This window comes from Aspergillus aculeatus (assembly GCF_001890905.1).
Source record: "Aspergillus aculeatus ATCC 16872 unplaced genomic scaffold ASPACscaffold_6, whole genome shotgun sequence".
Taxonomy (NCBI): Eukaryota; Fungi; Ascomycota; class Eurotiomycetes; order Eurotiales; family Aspergillaceae; genus Aspergillus; species Aspergillus aculeatus.
In genome coordinates, this window is record NW_017962981.1 from 1543953 (window position 1) to 1565994 (window position 22042).

The following is a 22042-nucleotide window of genomic DNA, read 5'->3' on the forward strand; positions in this document are numbered from 1 at the left end:
GTGCTTCATCTACAAGTATATGGATGGATGGACATTAATTGTTACACAGGGTTGTTCGTGCCCCATGTATGTATACACATCGGCGGATGAGTATACACCCCAGACTGGGACTGTTATCCCATGTTTGTTACACCAGGTGCTATATAAAAACCCCAGTGGAGCAGAATAGACGGAGCAGGAGTGGGATCTTGACTGAGGAAAGGGAGAAGAGGAAAGGATTCATCGTGGGGGAAGGAAAAAACGTTCTCCATGAGTCGTGAACTGGAATCCTGTTCCCTGTTTCGAACAACAAAACAAACGAGTGCAAATATAGTAATTGAAATAATGCTATTTATGAAGGTTTGACCCGTGACGATTCAATTGACACCTAGAGAGTGCACCAGAACAAGTGAAAGATGACGATAGGGTTTAAGTTCACTTGTTCTTTACTTTCCATACAATTCAATTACAATTCAATTCCTACTGTCGAAGGAAATGATCTGGGATTAACTTACTCAGTACAAGTAGCCTGCACAGCCAAGAGATGGGGCTACGCTACTTACCGCCGATCCTCACTGCTGTTGATTTGGAATTCATGAGCATTAGCGGCGTCGCACTTTCCCTGTTTGGGAATAAACCAACCGCAGAGAATGTTTTCTTTTTTTTTCTTCTCCCTTTTTCGATTCTCCAACAGCCTGTCCAACGTGACGTATTTGCCAGGTTCATTCTTCATCCACTTGCAACTCCATTGTGACGAATGAATCGTGTGAAGTTAACTTCCTTACTAGTCAAGCTAATCAGGATTGGTTCTGATAATCCATAATGGAGGGGAGGGCTTGGAGTGATGGTGATGGAACTGGTGGTTCGTTATCATCGTGACTCGACTTCTGATTTTCTTCACAAACCACCGTTCTTACTGTGTACAGTCCTCTCCTCCAATGGACCCCCGAAAAACCGAACAATCTCAAATATAGTGGACAAGAACAAGAACGAGGCTGATTGATGCTGCTTACCAGTGGAGCACCCGGCGGAAGGAAGAAAACCGTTCCACGATTTGCTGAACATCAGGAACCGAATCCCGAGAACGTACACCTACCTGTATGTAAGTACTGTTTTTGCTGTACCAGTCAACTTCTACTACCTATGTACTGTACATTTCTTTTCCCTAACTCTCCCCAAGAGACTCCTTCCCTGCAAGCTCTTTGTCACGAAATGTAACTTTATACTCGTCATGAACTATATGAATTTAAGATTAAAGAAACCGCTGGCCGGTTTGATTGACGGGTGTTTATTGGGTTGTTGTGTTAAATTGCTTTAATATCATCTATCCAAATTGCCCTAGACAAGATCGAAGCTCAGCCTGACAGCTGAAACTAATCTCCGCCCACCCACACCCACACACAAATACGGGCTTTTAGACACGAAGGGGGGAAACAGTCCAAAAAGAAGCCACAATCCCGCCTTCCTTTCAGATTCCAGGACATTATGTACATGAGAATCGATTCTTGAAACAAACCAGAATGTTTCTCCAACCTTCGATCGCAAAAAGAAACTGGAAAGAATTAATCTGTTACGAACAAGAGGACCCCTCTTCCCGGGAGGGCCCAAGATTTTCCCAACAAACATGATATGCCTTGCGGTCTGGCGCGGGCTTTAATCTATTTTGCGGGGATTTAGTGCCCATCGTAAACTGGAACTTGGATGAGTATACAAAAGGTGTTTTTTTTCTCTTTCTTCTAATTTCAGTTTTGGGTTATCAAACAAAGGAAATGGCATCATTGATCCATGATCATCATGGTATTGAAGTATCATTCAGTCAGGCCATGGAGGTAGGCGTGGGGAGGGAGGGAGCATTGAGGCTGGCGCGGAGTTTCTGTGATCGTCAGTTATATGCAGCTTGATGCATGGATCGGGGAGCTTTACTTGGTTCCAAATAGATTATCGGTGACCATAGTGTAATATCATCATCACCTATGGAATCCCCTCTCACTCCAAGAGAAGACCAAGCCACCCCCATATCGCAGCAAGTAGTAGTATATCTCCAGCTTCTGCCTAGATCCCGACTCCGTACTCCGTACCTAGCTGCCTGATCTGCCCGCATCCCGACGGAATGTAATAATAGACGGTCAATTATGCCTATCCCAAACAAAGAACCCGAGCTCTAGACCGTTGCTCTAAAAAGGAAAAGGAAAGAAACCACCCATCCATCATGAGAGATTGGGGGCCGATTCTCCCTCTCTGTCTCTCTCCTGCCTTCTCCTCTAACTATGGTGTAGTTGGTTAGTTAGATTCAATGCTCCATTAATAAACCCTTATGAAACCAGTCTTGTCCTTATGCATGAGTCGTATGTGAGATAAAGCCTGGAGATAACGCCCGATTACTCGATTTGGAAGGCAACGGCCCAAGCCTTGGAGTGACCGTGGACCGTGGACACAGCCATAGTAAGGTACTGTGGTTCGTTAGGGTTCCGAGTTGAGTGTGACTTGACTTCAGCCAGCCAACGGCGTTGCCGACCCAAACCAATTCACATTTGCTTCTAGTATTTCTACGGAGTAACGTAGTACGTACCTTACTGGTAGTACGTCCCGAAAGTTCCAGCAGTGTGAGAAATCACCCGGGGTGACTAGTACCGACCGTATGACCGTATATACTAAATGATCTCCCGGTCGTCCTAGCTTGACCGCCCTCCTCAAAGAACCGTTCTTCGTTTTTTTATTTTAAAGATATATATATATATATTTTTTCGGTTGGCAAGCGACCGCGCGAGCTCCAAAACTAAAACAAAATCAAAGCCCAAGTAAGAGGGGGGGAAAACATATGCTCCAAAAACTAAGACCTGAGCTAGTGTCTGATGTGAAACGGCCGCGTCAGTTTGCGAGAAGGTGGGAAGCTAAAAATGAATCTTTGGCCCGGGTTATCCGGCTGGTAACTAGGTGTAGTACTAAAACATCTGGAGTGATGGTTGAGTTGATTGGATCTCTCGACGTCCCGCTAACGTATCGGATATCGCGATCTCAAAGTCCGCTGAGGCGGAGCCCTGTGAAGGGGAGTCCACTGCTTCTTCCAGCGATAGAGTGGCCCTTAACGGTAGGGTCATTGTCTTCGCTAAATACAAAGGAAGATTGATTGGGAGTTTGCTTTATCCTCTTCTCAGCCTCCCTGTATGCTCCGCTTTTCGGAAGTCGATGAGGATTGACGAGGTATCGGAATCGGAAGATTAATAGTACTGTACTGACACATGGTCGCACTGCCACCATCGGTCGGTGGGCGAGGATCGTATAAATCGTATCGTCTATGAGTATGATGGAATTGGCTGCTCCAAAGCTCCGGGTGGTGGGGCTGACTCTTGACTTCCGTTTGCTACGAGTACGTACTATCGAAAAAATGCGGATATGCCTTCCACCCTTACACTTTCTTACCAAGTTACCAAGCTCAATAGGCCATAGTAGTGGCTGATATTATGATGAAGGAGGATGTCAATGATGCACGAGTGCAGGCATCTTGACTTGGGAAAAAAGGACTCATCAGTCAGCACGTCACATCATCATCATCATCATCATGACCATGAACACCTTGTTGGGGTTCTTGTTCGCCCCCTCGTCTGATTTTCCACTTTCGAAAACGCCTGTATCTCTTGTGACCCCCTAAACTTTGTCCATTCTCATTTCCTATACAATAGATACAATTTCTGCCAAAGTCTGCTGGGAACAAGAAGCTCGTCTCGAGGAAAGAAAGTGGAAAGAAGCCGAAAGGATAACCTTGTTGACGGGCAGACGGTACCATAGGGTCGGGTACATCCGATTTGAGTCTCCTTCCTGCCTGTAACGGACAATCAAGAAACTTTAATTACTTCCTGAGCTCAACACAGAACCCAAAATTTTGGGATATCATCGTTCAAGAACCACCTCGATGCTTGGGACATAACGGGCGGGCTGCTACCATGGATCATTGTTTTCTGGTATCTTCTGCTTGCTCCTCCCCGAAACCAAAAGCAAAGCTTCCCCCTCTTTCACTTTTTAATATTCTTCCCCGGTCCCACGGGTAATGGGCCAAGCAGTTACCAATCAAGCATCGATCAGTATAGGTAATCAAAGATAAATTAAAGAGACCTCTTGCATATACCTCATTGAGCATAGTCGCTGGATGCTAAAGCACTCCCCCCTCTTCTCTTCTCTTCCCCTCCACCCCCCCGTTATCTGCCCTCATTTCCGATTCGCATCATTCGCTTTCTCATGATCGGGAGGGCTTTTAATTGGAATCGTGGGCGGGTCGGCGGGCCCTCCCCGTCGAAGAAATTGACCCCGCGGGTATCAAGCACAAAGGAGATTATGTACTGTACAAATACGTAAGGTTTCGGATATGCACGATTCTGACATACACACACTTTTCTGTCAAGCTTTTAGTGGCAGTATCCGAATCCCAACTCAAATATACTAGTAACATTGTGACAGTCCGCACCCTGGCCACAGTATATCTATATACTTTGAACAGCCTCAATCCAGAGGATTAAAAATGTTCTTTTTACATGCCGTGTTCTGTGTTTCTGTCTGCTTGCGTCCGAAAAAGGACATGGAATTGGCATTGCAGAACACGGCCCTTCCGTCACTCAGATCGATTGGTACCCCGTGCCGTTCCTTGGTTTTTTTTTTTTTCTTTTCTTTTTCTCCTTCTTGTTCAACGTCTCGTTTAGGAACTGATTCTAATTTACTACCTCGTACGTGCACTCTATGTTTGATTTACCTCTGAACAGGAATCGAAGTCTCGAATCCATGATGGATGGACTGATGGACTGGAGATTATGATTGAGCATCGGTCTGGAAGTTCGCCGACTTTACGTTCCTTCTTCTGCTGCTTCTTCCTCTCCTCCTCCCCATAATTCAGCTTTCAACCCTGCCGGTGACCCCTTGGACCTCCAAGAAGAAGTAGCTGAAGGAAGTGGGTTGAGAAGAACAAAAATGTGAGAAAGGCTGGAACAGGTGGATCCGCCCCATTCCCCTTCTTCCTGTTGAAGGAGCCAGACCAAAGATCCCAGGTAAGTAGCTTGGCTGGGGCTGGGCTGGCTGGCTTTTGTCGGGGTCAGAAAAGAAAGAGATGCAGTGCAGTTGGGACCTACGGTAGGCATTTGGGAGGGCCTGGCTTTCCTTTTGGGACGGGTTTAGCGCCACGCGCCGGGGCCCACTGGGCAATTCTGATCGATGCCAGCCAGCAAGAAAGATGGGAATCCATCCATCATGGATGGGGGATGGGAAACCCAGCACAACGTTGAGATCAGACTCAGTTGACAATCCTCATTGGCTCTCGGAGCATCTCGGTGTGCACGATGATCTACTTTTCTGGATTAGGATTAGGGTACCCGCCTTGCCGGTCCGCCCGTGATCGGCAACGATTTTCATTTATTCTGAAATGCCTTTTCTCTTTCGTCTAGCATCGTGGATAAGGAATAAAAGTCACTGACCTCATGCGGGTATCGATACGGAGACGGAGAAAAGGCGGAATACACACAAGTTACGGTGCCCCCGTTGTATTGTACACAATGGCCAACAGATACATGTACAGTACGGACTGAGGATGTTTTAATGCAATACCGCAAGCCATTCCCTGACGTCTTACGGAGTACTGTGTACTATGGAATTGTAGTCGATTCTACCTTCATTATCTTGATTATCCTGCTGGAGCTGACATCTCCCAATATAGAGCTTCACACAAATCCCCTTTCAGATCCAGATACAGAATACATATATAGAATTCCTGGTGCGCCCGATGGCCCCCCCTCACCCATTGGCAAAGCACCATCCACGCGACGTCTCTCCTCCGCCGTACAATTGCGCAGGGACCAAAAGGCAACCTGTGGGCACAAACCAATTACCAGATCAGGAGAAAGTCAGCGAGAAGGAACGGGATTCATAATAATAGTTCAGGGAAGGGGGAATTTGTCAAGAGTGGATCGACCGACCCTTTTGGGCTCCGACTTTTCAAGTTTGGTATTCTCGTTTCACCCCCTTCGAAGGTAATGTAAATCCTGTGCAGTACTGCGTAATCCGCATTCACCTCGTTATCAGTACAGTACCTTCTGTTACTGTACTGGACGGAACCCTGTGACAAAAAGACACTAATTCCTTTTTTTTTCCCTCCCGCCTCAAAAGGGAAAAGAGAGAGGGCCAAAGCACAAACTGCTCAGGCGCAAGGGGTTCTTCTTTTGCAAAAACACAAAAAAAAAAAATAGAAAAAGTGAAAAAGAACCTTCCCACGTGGACTCGTCAGATACGGGCCGTTGCGGGCGTTTTCTCGGTATTGTTAGGGTAGTAAAACTTCGCTACTTTGTTTCTTGGTTGTGTGAGTGTGCGTGTATTGTTTGTATTGTTGTAGGTATGCTCTCCCCCAATACTTTTGTCTGGTTCTTAACCTGTCTCCTGATGTCTGATCCTGACTCATGAGGTTAAACATGCAAAGTGGTTGTCTTGTATGAACATATGGGAGCACTGTTAGCGGGACTTGTTTACGGAGTACTTTGACATAATAACCATGGCTTCCAGGGTTACCCGGGCTAGTGTTTAGGGGTGGGTTGATCCAATCACGTGGATTCTTTCTTCTTCTTCCTCCTGCTGCTGCTGCTGCTGCTGAATGCTACGCCACCACCAAAAGCAATTCAGCTGCAAGAATAAGAAAAGAAAAGAAAAAGGATGCCATCCAGCTGGGTATATTGTCCATCCAAGATACGTTCTCGTAGGATTGAGGGGAAGTCTGGCCTCCGAACCCGATCGATCGGGGACCTCAAGTGGTTCTTGCATCATTCTTTTCTCCCCCATTGATCTTGGTTCGATGATTGTCTTGCGCTAGTTCTTGGAGTGATTCCGGGTTATTTCATGACTCGCATTTTCCAAATTATGTCAATGTAGTTGATGAGTGTATAGGGGATATCGTTATGAGAATGAAGTGTTTTAGCGCTTTTCATCTTCGTGGTTTCGCTTCGGATGAGTTTTATCATTCTCCTTCCATGTGCGCGGTACTGTATAGTATGTACAGTACTATACAGTGGCTTATTGTCACTTGCTTTCCAGGAATTCATCAGCTAGTCCGGAGTTATTCATCACCACTAGTTAACTTATGTCGATTCCCTCAAGATAGGTAACCCTCGAACTCCCCAAACTAGGCAGGGCTGATACAGATGATCTACGTCTACTACTTGTTTTTCTTGTCCTGTAGGTCCGTGTATCCAAAAGTGGATGCACTCGCGCGCCCCCCTCCTCCCACGGATAAGTATAGACGAAACAGCTGGAGGTTACAGTTCTTATGCTCGGTACCAACCTTCTTCCTCTCTTCGCCTCTAATCTTAGTGACATTCACGTCAGAACACCCCTATACTCCTGACCCCCTCAATGCGATTTCCTGGAAACGACGGAGGGATGGGAGGTGGGATGGAGTTTCGTAAGATTATGATGATGATGATAATAATAATGATAATAATAGTATCGTTGCTGGTTTGCACCACAGTGTAGGGTGTTGTGTATTGTATCATCCCTTTCCCCGAAGTCCCACAGTTCTCTTTCCATGGTACAAGCAGAAAAGCAAAAACACTTGCATGTGGGAATGACAGAGCTGAGGTTGGAGGGGGAGGGGGGCGCGGAATTCGATTGAATCTGATCCACCAGTCGTAGAGATACAAGCATACAGACACAGAGACACGCAAAAGGAAGCAAGCAATACCAATACCACCTAATCTACATCACATTTAGTACGGAGTAACTAGACACTCACCCCACTGATACCAGCTCTGAGTGGCACACAGAAGCTTCTTATTCTAATCTGTTTGAAAACAAAGCACGAGTACTGTACCGTACCTATTTTCTGCCACCAGTAAGCAGAAGCTGCCGCATGAATAGAGATTCAACACACACACACTACATACAGGGTTGACGGTCTGTGTGTATGTGCCTATGATAAGAGCACAACTCAGAGGCGCAATTTTCAGGTCCTCTAGCTAGCTACGTCTCCCTAGCTGTAGTAGATCTGTGAGATGGAAAAGCCACGCGCCATCGCTGATGACCACATCGTTTCTATTGTGTTCTGCTAAGCTAGTAGCACTATCTGTGTGCCACGGAGTGCCAAATCCCTTCTTTCCCTCTAGCTGTTTCTTGCGGGTTCCTTTCTTTTCCTTACATTCGTTGGTCATTCTTCTTTTTTTCAGAGGCGGGGAGGGGTCCTACTTGTCACTTGTCCTGTCTCTTGCCCTCTTTGGACATATCTCCATCTTGCTAAGGACTCCTTCATGAGCTTGCGCCTCGATGGAATCTCACTAGCTGGTTGGCTGACTGGCTTCGCTGGGTAGGTTTCTGGTATTTCCCACCAGTAAAGCAGATCTTGATCCCCCCTCAAAGGTGCATGGCAGGATTTTTGGTGCAGAATAGGTGGTTTAAGAAAGGCTGCGGATGGGGGACAGTCCGCAATATGCGAGTTCGGGCTCAAGGATTGACGAGTGGATATATCAATCATCAAATATCACATCTTTGTTGTGTCCTAAGGGAGGTACTTGGCGCCGACTCTGCCTAGGCGAATTGTGGTCAATGCTTTTGCTTGGGTTGCTGCTGCTGCTGCCATTCAAGTTGTGTACCAGGCCACTGTGGTGTCAGACGATATCAGAGGTGATTTCGTGTTCAAACGACTATAGTACCAACATAGCCAAAGGGGCTTCTTGCTGCCCCATTCTATCAACATGGTTTTTATGTGTTTATTTCCAATTCACTAGGCAAATCCTGCACTAGAAAGATGAGATGACAGAATTACATCCTACAGCAGTATTCATAAACCGCTGTCGCCGCAACTGGCGAAACAAGTAACCCATCTGATAACCTGTTTACACCGCCGATTGATTGAAACGAGAACGACATCGACTGTCGACAAGTGGATCTGAGCACAAAGAGATGGTGGATGTTCTCCCACATAAGGTAAGGAGGATTTGTCTATGATCATGCAGGGGCATATAGAGGGTTAAGACAGGTCCTCCTGTTGCCCTTGGGGTGAATGTGCTTTCAGTGAATAAAGCACTGACTAGCATTTATTACATCCGTAGTGACCATTATTCGATTGACAAGTCCCTGCGTAGCGGATTGAAGCGTTGTCAGTACATGCTGACCCCGTCTGACTAGACTTCGCAATACGACCGACAACTGCGGCCTTGACACCCGCCAGCCCTTCCCTTAGCTTTACGGTTCGGAACGGCATTCAAGAACTACGCAGGCCTCGTACTCTCTTGCAGATGTTGGGGGTGGGATCTACTGGTGCAATGTGCTGGTTATCTTCTAGAACTCTTCAGCATTTAGTGGAGCTATATCTTCTGCAGCCTGGACCTTGGCTTTCCCCAATCTAATCTGAATACAAACCTACACTCGAATGAAGACAGGCATCGTCTCAATGGGACAAGCCACCTCGACCTCGCGTCCTCCTTTCCAGACCTGGTCGTGCTTCTCATCCAACAGCTGCCACGACGCCCCAGCCGGCAGATACGCCGTGATCTTCCGCTGTCCGGCCCGCAGCACGGGAACCACCAGATACTTAGAGCCAAAGAGATACTGCGTCTCGCAATCCCAGGCCCTGGGGTCATCTGGAAACTCGTAGAACATGGTCCGCATCACGGGGGATCCCTTCTCGTGCGCTTCCTTCATCAAGCCCCGGGTGTAGTCGCGCAGCTCCTCGCGGATGCCGATGTACTTCTTGCAGATCTGGTAGACCTCCTCCCCGTACGACCAGATCTCATTGTCGGCGCCAGACCCGGTGGGTTGGCCTTCCGGTACGGGCTCGCGGTCCCCGTGCAGCCGCATCACCGGACAGAATGCTCCCCACTGGAACCACCGGGTGAAGAGCTCCCGGAAGGCGGGGTCGTTGGGGTCGCCACCGTGGAAGCCCCCAATGTCGGTTGTCCACCAGGGGATCCCCGCGAGGCCCATGTTCAAGCCCGCCGCCAGCTGGTTGCGAAAGGTCGGCCACGAGGAGGCGATGTCGCCGCTCCAGACCAGGGCACCGTACTTCTGGCTGCCGGCCCAGGCGCAGCGGAGGAGGTTGACGATGTTCTCCTGGCCCTCAGCCTGCATGCCCTCGTAGAAGCCCCGGGCGTATTCCTTGGGGAAGATGTTCCCGATCTGCAGATTGCTGCCCGCGTGGTAACGGTAGATGTCAAAGTCGTAGATACCGTACTCGGGCTCCGCCTCGTCGAGCCAGAAGACTTTGATGCCCTTATCGTAGTAGTGCTGCTTGGCCTTGCTCCAGACAAAAGCGCGCGCCTCGGGGTTCGTCGCGTCGAAGTGCGTGATGTCCCCATCGCACTGCATGGCGATACGCAACCCGCGGTCGTGGCGGATGAGAAGACCGCGTTCTAGCATCTCGGGATAATTCTCGGATGCGGTCTCGACCGTCGGCCAGATGGAGACCATGACCTCGACGTTCATGTCTTTGAGCTCCTTGATCATCGCGTCTAGGTTGTGGAGAAACAATGGGTCAGTGTCGAATTCTAGATGTGAGAGTATCTCGATGTCTTCCTACTGGGAACGTACCTGGATCGGGCCAGAACTTGGGATCGAATTTCCATTCTCCCTGGTGTGGCCAGTGAAAAAAGTCCACCACAATGAGATCCAACGGGACCTCTCGACGCTTGTACTCGCGCGCCACGTCCAGGATCTGCTCCTGGTTCCAGTACCGCAGCTTGCATTGCCAGAATCCGAGTCCGTACTCCGGCATCATAGGAACATGACCCGTCACCCTGCTGTAGGCCTCGACGATTTCGGCGGGACTGTCACCCGCAATAACCCAGTAATCGAGCGCTTTTGTGGATAACACTTCAAAGCTCATGGTAGTGGTTCCCAGCACTGCTCGCCCAATGCCCGGGTTATTCCACAAAAAGCCGTATCCGAGCGAAGAGACCGCAAAGGGTACACTAGCCTGAGAGTTCCGGTGAGCCAACTCCAGGTCTGAACCTTTGAGATTGAGTGACGGCTGCTGGTACTGTCCCATGCCGAATATCTTCTCCTTGGGGTCTAGCGACTCGAAGCGCATTGTAAGATGGAAATCGCCTCCCAGGATCGGTCGTAGCTCTCGGGCCTCTATCTCCAATGCGCTGCATTTTGGGTCCTTGGGGTCCCGACGATGACGGGCATATTCCTCAAGGAGTTTGTTCCCTTTGTGGTCGAAGATGGTTATCTTGCCCCGTTTGGAGACAGTTGCTCGAATCTTGCCGTTGACAATGGTTGCATCCTCATTCTTCGGGGTCTCGATAGTTGCTTTTGGCGAATCCACCTCCGAAGTCAATGCCCAGTCTTCAGTGGGCATGGACGCGAGTTTCGTGGCTCTGATACGGAACGCATTCTCGCTCCAGGGCTCGATCCAGAGGGTATGATCATCGAATCGGAAGACAAGTTTGTTGCCTTCTGCGTAGAGCATCGTGTCGTATTTTCAACGCTACCTGGGCAGACTTCGCTGGACAAAAGAGCAGCAGAAATAGGAGGATTCCCTTAAGCAACTATGGAGTATCGTTTGATATTTCAGTAGCGGGGTGGCAGACTTGAGCCTTTCGCTTTTATAGCTGCAAGCCCCTCATAATAGCCGGTGACTGGACTGACTTCGTGCTCGCAGGCATGGCCCAATTGAAAAGCTAGCACAACGCATTCCGTGGTGGCCGCACTGTTGCATTCGGTGTCACCAGGGTGGTCATTGGTATATCGATGACTGTTTCATTGTTGCTGGATGAAAACCTTCCTGTAGTGGAGACCCTCTGGAGTCGAATACTGCAGGGCGAGCTAGGCGATGAATCCATATTGATCCGTGTAAGATGCCGATTGGCTTGATAAAAGGGGAAATAGCCTAAATGTGTCAAGCCGTACTGAAGACAGACGAGAAGCGGGGAAGGCCATGGATCCTTGATGACTACCAAGAATCTCGTCTTCCGTTGATCCCTGAATAGTATATACCTGGGCTAGGAGTCTTGAGACACAGCGTGAATTATAGGAAGCACAGTCTGTGATCCTGGGTGGAATGATGGCCGCTGAAGGTGTGAAGACCAGTAGTTGACCTTGTTCTGGGCCATGCTCAAGGCAAATAACATTTGTACGATGGCTGTACCCTGTCTCATCAGACGCTGGTGGTATGATGTCTCACTTGGAAAGGAGCGTCGATCAGTAGGTTAGTCATTATCGTGTGAAAGGAGTCAATTGAACAGTCGGTAATATTGCCTTTCAGCATCCTGAGACTGCAGCGAATATGTAGTCATTCTGAGAAGTAGGTCTATAGCATGTACTGCTCTGAGGGTATGGCCAGAATTCATTCATCCTGAACAACAATTCAACCATTCAATATCGTTTAAGGCCGGTGGCGTTGGTAGTATGTCTTATACTGAATCTAGAACACATGGGAGATCCAAGCTCAATGAGCTAACCCGAGGTCTAAATCAGAGAAGTGTTGTCTGGCAGGTCTAGAAAAGCATGATAGGTAGTAGTTAATGAAGAAGTAAGCTGCCGTGATTAAAGTGAAAGTGAAAGACAAATGAAAGAGATGAAAGACATGTATAGAATCGAGGATGGCTTCGGTGGAGCTCCGCCGACGGAACCTCCGGGCGGTGTGGAGGTAGACTTCATGTCGGCCTCAGTTTGCGACCAGTGGAGTTTCCTGTCTGCCCGTCTTCGTTCCAGTTTATGACCCCTGAGTTGCTTATTGCAACTTATTGAAGCACCTGTTATTTTCTCAACCCATACAGATCCTGTTGCACGTCTGTCATTGTTCAGTTTCCCCCTCGCTGAAGATCGCCATTGCGCAACAACCCTTCTCGCGCTTCCGCCGAAGTTTGTCTCCAGCAGCACATTCACCTCCGAAACCATCATGGCCTCCATGGACATTGATATGGACATTGATCTCGGGCCTCTCCCCGAAGATGAGCACATCGATATCGTAAGTCAAGTCGCGCTCGTCAAGTAGTAGCCATTGTGAATGCCACCCTGCCTAACACTCTTTCGTGTTGCCAGGACCCAACAGCCGCAACAGCTACCACCAACGTAGCCGTCGATGCACTTTCTTCAGACACACAGTACGAGAAGGTTCACATACGCGGTGTGGACGAATTGACAACCGACGATATCAAGCGATTCGCAAGTGAGAACTTCTCTATTGAGGAACCAAGCCGTGTCGAATGGATCGATGACACCTCCGCGAACCTTTTGTACTCATCGCCAGAGGTCGGCCTCCAGGCATTGGCGGCACTTACACAACCTAATGAAGAGGAGGATGTGACTCAGTACCCCGCTCTGCGTCTACGGTCGGCCAAGCTCCTCGCCTCGCACCCTGATTCCGTGCTCCAGGTCAGATCAGCCGTCATAACGGATCGGAAGAAGCCACGCGCGCACGAAGCCAGTCGGTTCTATCTCATGCATCCTGAGCATGACCCCAGGGAGCGCCTCCGACGCGAATTTGCGGACAGACGTCAGCACGGCGGTGGCGACAGCGGCGATGGCGACTACAGACGAAGGAGATTCGATGGTCGGGAACTGCGGCGGCGGAGGGACCGCGACGCTGACGACAATTTCAGCGCCAACATGTATGACGACACGCGGGCAGCGAGCGCCGACCGCTCCGAACCATCTCGCGGACGTGGCAGGCGAGGACCAAGGGATTTGTTTCCCGAGGATGAAGGAGGCTCTTCGGGTCGTCTACGCAACCGCAGTGCTTCACCGGGTCGTGATACATTGATGGAAGGGGGATACGTCGACACAGATCGTCCCAGTTCCCGCCGGCAGTTTCGTGAGCGCTCGCCCCCGCCCAGTCGTCGCAATGAAGGCCGGGAGCTCTTCCCATCCTCCAAGGCCGGTGACAGCGACTCGAACACGCGCGAGCTTTTCCCCCACAAGACGGTCAAAGAACTCTTCCCCAGCAAGCACAGCAACCATCGCCGATCCGATGCGATCGATGCTGCGGATGAGACAGCCGATCTTTTCGCTCGGCGGATTTCTGTACCGTTCGTCGATGGCGCACAGGACATACAGCCACAACGAAAGAACAAGAACATTGAGCTTTTCCCTAGCGACTCAGATTCGAGCGGACTCAACATCCGTGGGGCTGCAGGTCAAGGTCGGGATGATCAAGGGATATCTATTCGTGGTGCAGCAAGCGGTATCTCAATCAAGGGACGGGGAGCGTCTGTTCGAGAGCTTTTTCCGTCCAAGTTCAATTCCAATGCCGGCAAGGAGTTGTTTTCGGAGAAGATCGAAGGGCGGGGAGGTCCTCGACGGAGAGCGGAGGACATGTTCAGCTGAGGCATTCTGCATTCTATGTTAGAAAATACCCCTGGAAGGAAAGGCTTTTCTTTGCATTTTCGTTTTGTAGTATTCTTATCATTTAGTCTCTAGCATGATGCCTTGGGATGGTGTTTCGCGATTCGCAATTCCCTCACAATGACAAATCCCATCTTTGGAAGCTCGATCTTATACTTTTCTCTGAGATATAAATAGGCTACTGATGATATGACTTCTTCAACCCTTCCAACTCGTAAAAGCACAAAGACGTTCAAACCGATGCGGAGTTCGATGGTTGTTGGAGAAGGGTCTAGCCGCTGGAGCGGACTTATGTCAGAAATATATTTCCAGCCCCCCACCCCCACTGCTTGACCTATCCCCACATCTCACAAACATAACAAAAAAAACAATGCCTTTGGAAGCGCAAAATTCATCACTGGCGAGCGACCTTGTGGCTCGCTTTCTGCGCGCACACAATTACACAGAGACCCTTGATGCCTTCCTCCGCGAAGCGGGATTGCCAGCCAATGCGGGACAAATCCGCGGAAAGGACGAGCAGGACTCCTGGACCATCGAGAGCGTGCTCGATGAGAAACGAGCGTTTGATAAGAGCGTGAGCTTTGAGCGATACAGCGAGGGCGACCAGGAGATGGATTTCTGGAGTGTGCCTGGTATATGTCACCCTCATCTTAAACCGCCGGAGTCAAGCGAACAGAATCACTAATGCATGGTATATAAAGCCCCGGCCAACCCTACGATCATCCAGACGCCAACCGCATCCAATCTGCTATCCTGCTCTGTGGAGCACTGGCAACATGACGACAAGGAAGGGCAGTCCGACGGACCCATCCTGGTGGCCACCGGAGCAGACAAACAGCTCCATGTGTTCCAAGCCTCCGCCGGCAACGACATCCTGCGGTCCTTCTCCGGCACGTCGGAGTCGCCGATCTTGTCCTACACGCCGATTCGAGGAGGCCAGTTCCTGCTCCTGACCAACATGTCCGGCCAACTCCTTCTCCAGCGCGGAGCCAGCATCGTCGAGCGCCGGAAAGACCATGCCAAATACGCGATCAAGGTGGTCGCGCACGAGGCGGACGACAACACCGTATGGGTTGCAACCGCGGGCTGGGACTCGAAGGTCTTCATCTATCAGCTCAGCGGCGGCCACAGCAGCCACAGCAGCCTTGCAGCAGTCGACGAGCACACCCCAGTATCCATCGGCGAGCCCGTGGCGCAGATCTCTCTGCAAACGAACCCGGAATCCATCCTCTTCGTCCGTCACGTCGACACGAAGGAACTTCTTCTCCTCGTCTCCAGACGGGACTCGACGTACCTCTACTACTACCGTGTAGAAGGGTCACGGGCAGCACCCACCGCTACAGAAACAACCCACTCTCAGCAGCAGCAACAGGCCGAGTGTGTCCTGCTCGGGAGACAGAACCTGGCCCCGCACTCGAACGCCTGGGTGGCGTTCTCCCCCTCGTGCATGGCCCTCAGCCCCCATGACGCGGGCCTACTTGCGGTTGCAACGTCCACGCTCCCGCACATGAAGGTCATGATTGTGCGGCTGCTGTTTCCGTCGCAGGAGACGCTGGGCGGGAACGGCGAGGATGACGGTGGTGATGGCGTGGGTGCGAGGGAGCCGGTAACGCAGGCTGCGCAGGCGCTTGCGGCGCTGTCGCTTCAGAATCGAGAGGATGCTGCCATCATGGTTCAGGCCAACACTTTCGCGCCGCAGACGGCATACTCGACCCCGCAGGTGGTGTGGCGGCCGGATGGCTCGGGAGTCTGGGTCAATGGCGATGATGGGGCTATTCGCGGACTCGAGGCCAAGTCCGGTAGGGTTGTTACTGTCTTGAAGAATGGCCATGAGGCTGGGTGTAAGATTAGAGCCATCTGGGCCGGCTGGGTTGAGCGTTTAGGCTCCGATGGCAGAGCTCTGAAGGAGGAATGGCTGGTTAGTGGAGGGTTTGATAAGAGGCTCGTGGTCTGGAAGATATAGTATACAGTCGGGGGGCATTTATGTTTGTGGAGCATCCAATTGGCGCGTATCATGTGAGGATGTATAAATGAATAGATAAACATCATGTAACAGATTCAACATATTGACTAATTATAGCTCTACATCAGTCTACTGGGGATGTAGCCCTCCGTCCATGCACCCTTGGCCCACGGAGAGCAAAAGGCCAAGGGTGATTGGAAGTCAGGAGGGCATGGGATCTTCTCTCGGCACGTTAAAATAATCCTTCAGCAAGCGCGCATGGAAAAATAAGCACGAAGCTGTACACACATATGCCTGATCTCCGACTCCGGTCTGCAAATAGACCCGAACCGAATTTGTGGGGGAAACCCGTCACTCACCACGACGCGGGCAAGGACGGAAAAGAAAAATAGCAGAAGAGCACGACTCGCTCTTCCAAGTATACCCGCAGAAACCAGTCAATTTCCTTTCCTATGTGACAACCGTTTGCGAAAACATGTAGCCGGGTGGGGTGAGGACCAGTCTGGGCTAAATCCGACAAGACAAGACGATCCCACTCATGGTGCGCGGGGGCGTTTTGGCAAAAGAAAGATCAACCAACTCAAATCGCTTTCATTTCTTTTTAAAACGTTTCTATATTAGTTGATTTATGCGACCTCGCGCTTGCCCTCCTTGCGCTCCTTCTGTTCGAGTTGTTAGCCAGATCGTTCTTCTCGCGATCGAAGGTCGGGAGGGTCGATGGAGGGTAGCGAATGTGAGGAGATCGAGGGACTCGCTGGGTCAACGTACCAGAGCCTTGGCGGTACCGTGAAGAGCGTGTCTGTGGTTGCGGCGGAACTTGGGGTCAACACCCTTGAGGGAGGGGTAACGGTTGGTCTTGGGCTTCTTGATACTGTGGAGCGGAAGATCGACAAGGTCAGCGATTTTCTGCATTCATGTGTTTCCGGTGTTGTGTCTCATGGTAATGGCGGCGGTGAAGGCGCTGTTGTCGTGTTGGATGAAACAACGATGGTTGAGAGGTTCCTTCCACAATCGCGCCGTAATCCAACATAGCGACCATCCCCGCTCCATTCCAATCGTACATTCGTGTGGTTCTTTCAGGACTTGGTTCGATGGGGATTCGAGGGTACGCACCCGTTACGGTGAGCCTTCTGGCTGTTGTGGTGCTGAGACGCGTTCTTGGACTCTGTGTGGGAGAATCATGTCAGTGAACTGATCACGGTTGCCGAATGGACCTGTAGAAACATGGCGAACAGTCCCAGGGGAGGGATGCTGATATTTGGGACGGGTTGATCTCTTCGTCTTTTTTTTTCCCGGGACAAAAATTCATATAGCAGGGGTGTACATACTCGCCATCTTGTCGGATTTGTCGCAACTAGGAGACGGTTGACGAGGAGTTGGCGGGTGAGGTTATCCTGAACTGAGCGGAAGGCCAGAGTCCCCAAGGCAGGTTCGGCTAGGGCTGGTTTTCAGTGTGGGATTTCGCTTACCGAGCACGGCTAGCGTGTCCGCCTCAGCTATCACTTCACTTGCTGCTGCTTCTACTGCTTGCCTTCCCCCCTAAACTCCCCGTACAACCGTGTGGAGGGGAACAACATTAGTGCTATTTATGTTACTTATTACACTCAATCCTGACGTCTTTCCATCTTCTGTGTCAGATCCGTTAGAACTAGAGGCTGGGTTAGACGTTCATGGACCCTCGAAGTATGTTGTTTGGGCCTGAGGCATAAGAACCCGCAACCGATGACTAATGTTATCTTGTGACATGAATCGGCGCATCCGTTGTTAACACCCTGTTGGTTTGAATCCCAAACATTATTGATGTGAGGTTGCTGCTCTCTAACTGAGTTGCGGGACATAAGCAATGGTGGTCGACTACTTCGCGATGCCTGATACCGCTGCCTGACCTGAGCTGCTATAGAAACATTGTCATGATAGCCGAGCCAAGGCCAAACACCATATCACTTGACGATAAAGTATTATGAATCTCGAAGTATGCAATCAGGCCTGCGCTCATGTTGAAGGCTACATGGACGATCTTAAATTTAGACATGCACATGCATAGTAGGATACCCGCCTTGCCAGAACAGAGTCAGTAAGAGGGCTCATTTGCGCCATCGCAACTGGGGATTTGCTGGCGCTCCTCTTTGACTCATGGTCCCAGTTTGTGAAAGGCAGCGCATAACAGAACACACGTCGTGCTGATCCTTGTGAGTTAGATTGGAATTGAGCAATATCTACAGAGTATAAGCCTTCCGTTGCAGTTCTTGAACAAATCCGATGACGGCGTAGAGGCTAGATACCGTGCCCCATAGTCAGTCCCCAATACGTACTTGGTCAAATCGTCGGGTTCGTTGGCGGTGTTGTCGCGCGGGCCCCCACGTGACCGGAAGAGCCGCTAGGGAACAACCGGCATCCGACTTCGACCTTTGCAACTCTCAACCCAGGTTCAAGAGGGATATCACCACCACCACCTCCATTTCGTCCATTGCAAGATGAGCTCTCTCCGCTTCGCTCGCTCTGCTCTCAGGGCTCGTCCCTCTGCTTTTCGCGTTCCTCTTCAGCGCAGAGGTTACGCCGAGGCTGTTAACGACAAGATCAAGCTTTCCTTGACCCTGCCTCACCAGGTACGATTCCGACTCTGTTATGCAACCGCTGCGTCCGCCATAATGTTCAGTGACTGACAAATTTGTTCTCAAACAGACTATCTTCAAGTCCACTGGCGTGTATGTGGTTCCTTGACTCCCGTATCGACCGAGCAATTGGACGAAACTCTTTCAACATTGACCGCCCCGTACTTACGAGTCTTTTTCCATCCAGTGTCCAGGTCAACATCCCTGCTGAGTCCGGAGAGATGGGTGTCCTCGCCAACCACGTCCCCTCCATCGAGCAGCTTAAGCCCGGTCTCGTCGAGGTTGTTGAGGAGGGTGGTGCCAGCAAGAAGTTCTTCCGTACGTCGGCCCTTTTCCATCGAGACCCGGCTTTACTTCCATTTCACACAGACATTGCTTGGATCGCAGTTGCTACTTGGCTTAGAGCCTGGCTGACGTAGTCCTCTTGTATAGTTTCTGGTGGCTTCGCCGTTGTGCAGCCTGACTCCCAGTTGAGCATCAACGCCGTCGAGGGTTACCCCCTTGAGGACTTCAGCGCTGAGGTAGGTGTCCCACCTTGTTATGTCGCGTCGCCAGATAACTAATGTAGTCATTCGTCTACTTCAGGCTGTCCGCTCCCAGATCGCCGAGGCCCAGAAGATTGCCAGCGGCAGCGGCAGCGAGCAGGATATTGCCGAGGCTAAGATCGAGCTTGAGGTGAGGTCGAGTCCGCTTCGTTATACTACGAGTTTGTCTGCTAACGCCATGACCAGGTTCTCGAGACCCTCCAAGCCCACCTTAAATAGATACCTGATGTACATATCCAGTCGCGATCTTCAACCTGACCTTGTAGAATTAAGCCAATTCTCTTGAAATGTTGTTTTGCATGAAATGAAGACAAAAGCCCACTGAAGGCTTGTGTGGCATTGGTTCCACTGAGGAATATTGCTAACTAAGACTTTCTTGAACTCCTCAGTTATACGGCCGCTCCTTCCCAGTTTGGTTGTTGGATTCCAGTCCGAGTCTCCTGAAGCACCCCCTCGAACCTCCTTCCGTGCATTCTGCTGCTTCCCCTCTGTCTAGTTTCGTGCTAATTCTGAGTGCGCAGACTGCAACAGATATTTGCTGACAATGGCCCAGCAGTCAGTATTGCCTGGCTCAAGCTCCCTGGTCTACGAACCTGAGCTTGGCGACCACAAACAACCCAACATCCTGCCGCTTGTTTCCGACCTGATGTCTATGGAATCCCCCCAGTCTTCCCCCGACCGAGTCGCTTCCAGCGGGCTGGAAAATCTCAAGGTGCCCCCAGCTTTGCAGAGGAATGATTCTCGTGATACCGATATATTCCAGATATTCCCCATGGACGTTGACAACAACCCCTCAGTCATGACATACAATACAAAGGACATAGGGATTGAGCCTGAAATTCAACGTAGCTCATCAATCTCAATCCCCGGGTCTACAAAGGAGAATGAACTATGCGATCTCGAAAGCCGATCATCTCCGACCAAATTGACTTTGAACGAGCCCACCGTGAGCGCGATACATGACGTCCTTACTGAACCGAGTCGTACGGAAAGTCTCGATCGCGAGCTCTCTCAGAAGCCCCCCAAGCCACCAAAGCCGGCTTCCCTCTCTGAGTTCGAAGTCCCTACTTTCACTGTATCCGAACATGTTCACTCATCCGTGGCTGATCCCGGAACGACGCGCCAGAAAAGGAAGTCCCTTGGCACCGATCCTCAGATGCTAGCACCGCGGCAGGGTATAAGGGCTCCTTTGCGTCTTTTCAACCTATCGATGGGACGATATCAGGGACATGACTCAATAACGCGAATAAAGAAACCCTGGACTAATCAGAGTTCCCCATCATCGCATGCCCTTCCGCGTCTAATAATACCATGTCCAGAGACGACAACCTACGTTGTGAAAGAGAGCCCGAAAGTGCCATTGCCGGCACCGTGTCCGATTGTCGATGAGACACTCTTCCGTCACAACCTCGGATTACCAGACAGCGCAGCAAGTAACAATATCCGGCTCCCTGCCTTTGACGGCCACCGTCAAACCCTGCCACATGGACGGCGTTCAATCGGTGATTTGCTGGAGACGTACATCCGCAAGCCTTTCCGAGCGATCTGGCTACCAACCAAGGAAAACGATTGTGCTATTGTCAGCTTGTTAATTGGGCAGCGATCTGAGCGGCACTTGCTATCTCAATCAATGTCATGCTCGTTCCATGTGCACGTCACTTGGCCGATTGCGCAGACCTATGCTAAGAGCCGCGACGGTCTAAAAGATATTTTCGTTTCTCCGTACAGGTCCACGGCACATCTTGTTAGGGTTGACGTCATTGTTCCACTTCTATTTCTGCGGATTGTGTCTTTCCTCAATGCCGCTTTCCTCCAGATCATAGGCTCTGCAGCCCCATGTGCAGTGATTGGATTGCTCCACCTCCTTCTGCATTTCACTGCAGTATCTCTTACTTTTCTCTTGGAAAAGATTGGTGTCAATGTAATCATTCAGAGCTGACCGCGTCTGAGAGATACAGTGGTGTGAAAGAGGGGCATTTGGTCGATCGGCTGAGTCAAGCAGAAAGGTTTGATCACAACGAGGGTCTCAGTGAAAAAGGGCAATGAGAACGAGAGCGAGGATTTTATTATTATCCTATTGTGAGATTGTTACATAGTTGATTCATAACTGTTGAACCTATGACCATCAGAGATCGAGACAAGGCTGCCGACGGATAGACTTTATGTCGAGAGCTACCTAGTCGTCATTGGGAAGTCTAACCGAGAAAACAATAGCAGATTCCGATTATCACATGCATCTTTCATCTCGTTGAACAATCTATAGCTCAATGCATAAACCTTTCCTTTAGTATTCACCTGCAGTCACCTTAGAACGAGCGAGCTGCAGTCCCGACAAGATTGAACTCCGACGGACGAAACGAGCAAGCAAGTTAAGCTCATCACGAATCGATAACGAAATGCCATAGGAAGATCGCTAGCGAGAATTGATAGTTGGCTAAGTGTTCTCAAAGGCAGATAAGGTAAGGTAGTGCTTTCTAACTTCTCCGCCGACTCGGAGACATTGATGTTCGTTCCCCTTTTTGCGATGCCCAATCTCGATGAATTCCATTAGGCCCTTTGTCTCGTCTATTCATTCTCCTGGTTGTTTTAAAGAGATCGACCCTGACCCAATCCCATTTCCTTCACGATGGGACTAGATC

General features: G+C 50.2%; 7 protein-coding genes across 7 annotated transcripts; 4 read left to right on the forward strand and 3 right to left on the reverse strand.

Annotated features, from left to right (window-relative positions):
- Positions 1–4581: 4581 nt before the first annotated feature.
- ASPACDRAFT_117827 (uncharacterized protein) lies at positions 4582–5281 on the reverse strand. Its single transcript, XM_020196101.1, has one exon. The coding sequence runs from the start codon at positions 5100–5102 to the stop codon at positions 4812–4814; it is 291 nt and encodes a 96-aa protein (XP_020057403.1). The 5' UTR covers positions 5103–5281; the 3' UTR covers positions 4582–4811.
- A 3990-nt stretch (positions 5282–9271) lies between these two features.
- On the reverse strand, positions 9272–11849 carry ASPACDRAFT_77920 (putative glycosyl hydrolase). Its single transcript, XM_020205075.1, has 2 exons — positions 10525–11849; positions 9272–10445 (listed from the first exon to the last, which is right to left on the reverse strand). Exons 1-2 carry the CDS (start codon positions 11405–11407, stop codon positions 9358–9360), a joined length of 1971 nt encoding a protein of 656 aa, XP_020057404.1. The 5' UTR covers positions 11408–11849; the 3' UTR covers positions 9272–9357.
- A 667-nt stretch (positions 11850–12516) lies between these two features.
- On the forward strand, positions 12517–14462 carry ASPACDRAFT_117829 (NCBP3 domain-containing protein). The gene is made up of 2 exons (XM_020196102.1): positions 12517–12907; positions 12982–14462. The coding sequence occupies exons 1-2, from the start codon at positions 12839–12841 to the stop codon at positions 14263–14265; spliced, it is 1353 nt and encodes a 450-aa protein (XP_020057405.1). The 5' UTR covers positions 12517–12838; the 3' UTR covers positions 14266–14462.
- Positions 14463–14605: 143 nt separating this feature from the next.
- On the forward strand, positions 14606–16291 carry ASPACDRAFT_1868343 (uncharacterized protein). Its single transcript, XM_020197915.1, has 2 exons — positions 14606–14915; positions 14985–16291. Exons 1-2 carry the CDS (start codon positions 14654–14656, stop codon positions 16244–16246), a joined length of 1524 nt encoding a protein of 507 aa, XP_020057406.1. The 5' UTR covers positions 14606–14653; the 3' UTR covers positions 16247–16291.
- An 89-nt stretch (positions 16292–16380) lies between these two features.
- Positions 16381–17622, reverse strand: ASPACDRAFT_77921 (60S ribosomal protein eL29). The gene is made up of 4 exons (XM_020205076.1): positions 17575–17622; positions 17360–17411; positions 17015–17117; positions 16381–16908 (listed from the first exon to the last, which is right to left on the reverse strand). The coding sequence occupies exons 1-4, from the start codon at positions 17579–17581 to the stop codon at positions 16873–16875; spliced, it is 198 nt and encodes a 65-aa protein (XP_020057407.1). The 5' UTR covers positions 17582–17622; the 3' UTR covers positions 16381–16872.
- Positions 17623–18697: 1075 nt separating this feature from the next.
- Positions 18698–19710, forward strand: ASPACDRAFT_77922 (F1F0 ATP synthase subunit delta). The gene is made up of 6 exons (XM_020205077.1): positions 18698–18852; positions 18929–18951; positions 19046–19176; positions 19291–19379; positions 19444–19533; positions 19590–19710. The coding sequence occupies exons 1-6, from the start codon at positions 18721–18723 to the stop codon at positions 19620–19622; spliced, it is 498 nt and encodes a 165-aa protein (XP_020057408.1). The 5' UTR covers positions 18698–18720; the 3' UTR covers positions 19623–19710.
- A 237-nt stretch (positions 19711–19947) lies between these two features.
- Positions 19948–21346, forward strand: ASPACDRAFT_1887764 (uncharacterized protein; the record flags this gene model as incomplete). The annotated part of the gene is made up of 1 exon (XM_020198469.1): positions 19948–21346. The coding sequence occupies one exon, from the start codon at positions 19948–19950 to the stop codon at positions 21340–21342; it is 1395 nt and encodes a 464-aa protein (XP_020057409.1). The 3' UTR covers positions 21343–21346.
- Positions 21347–22042: the final 696 nt, after the last annotated feature.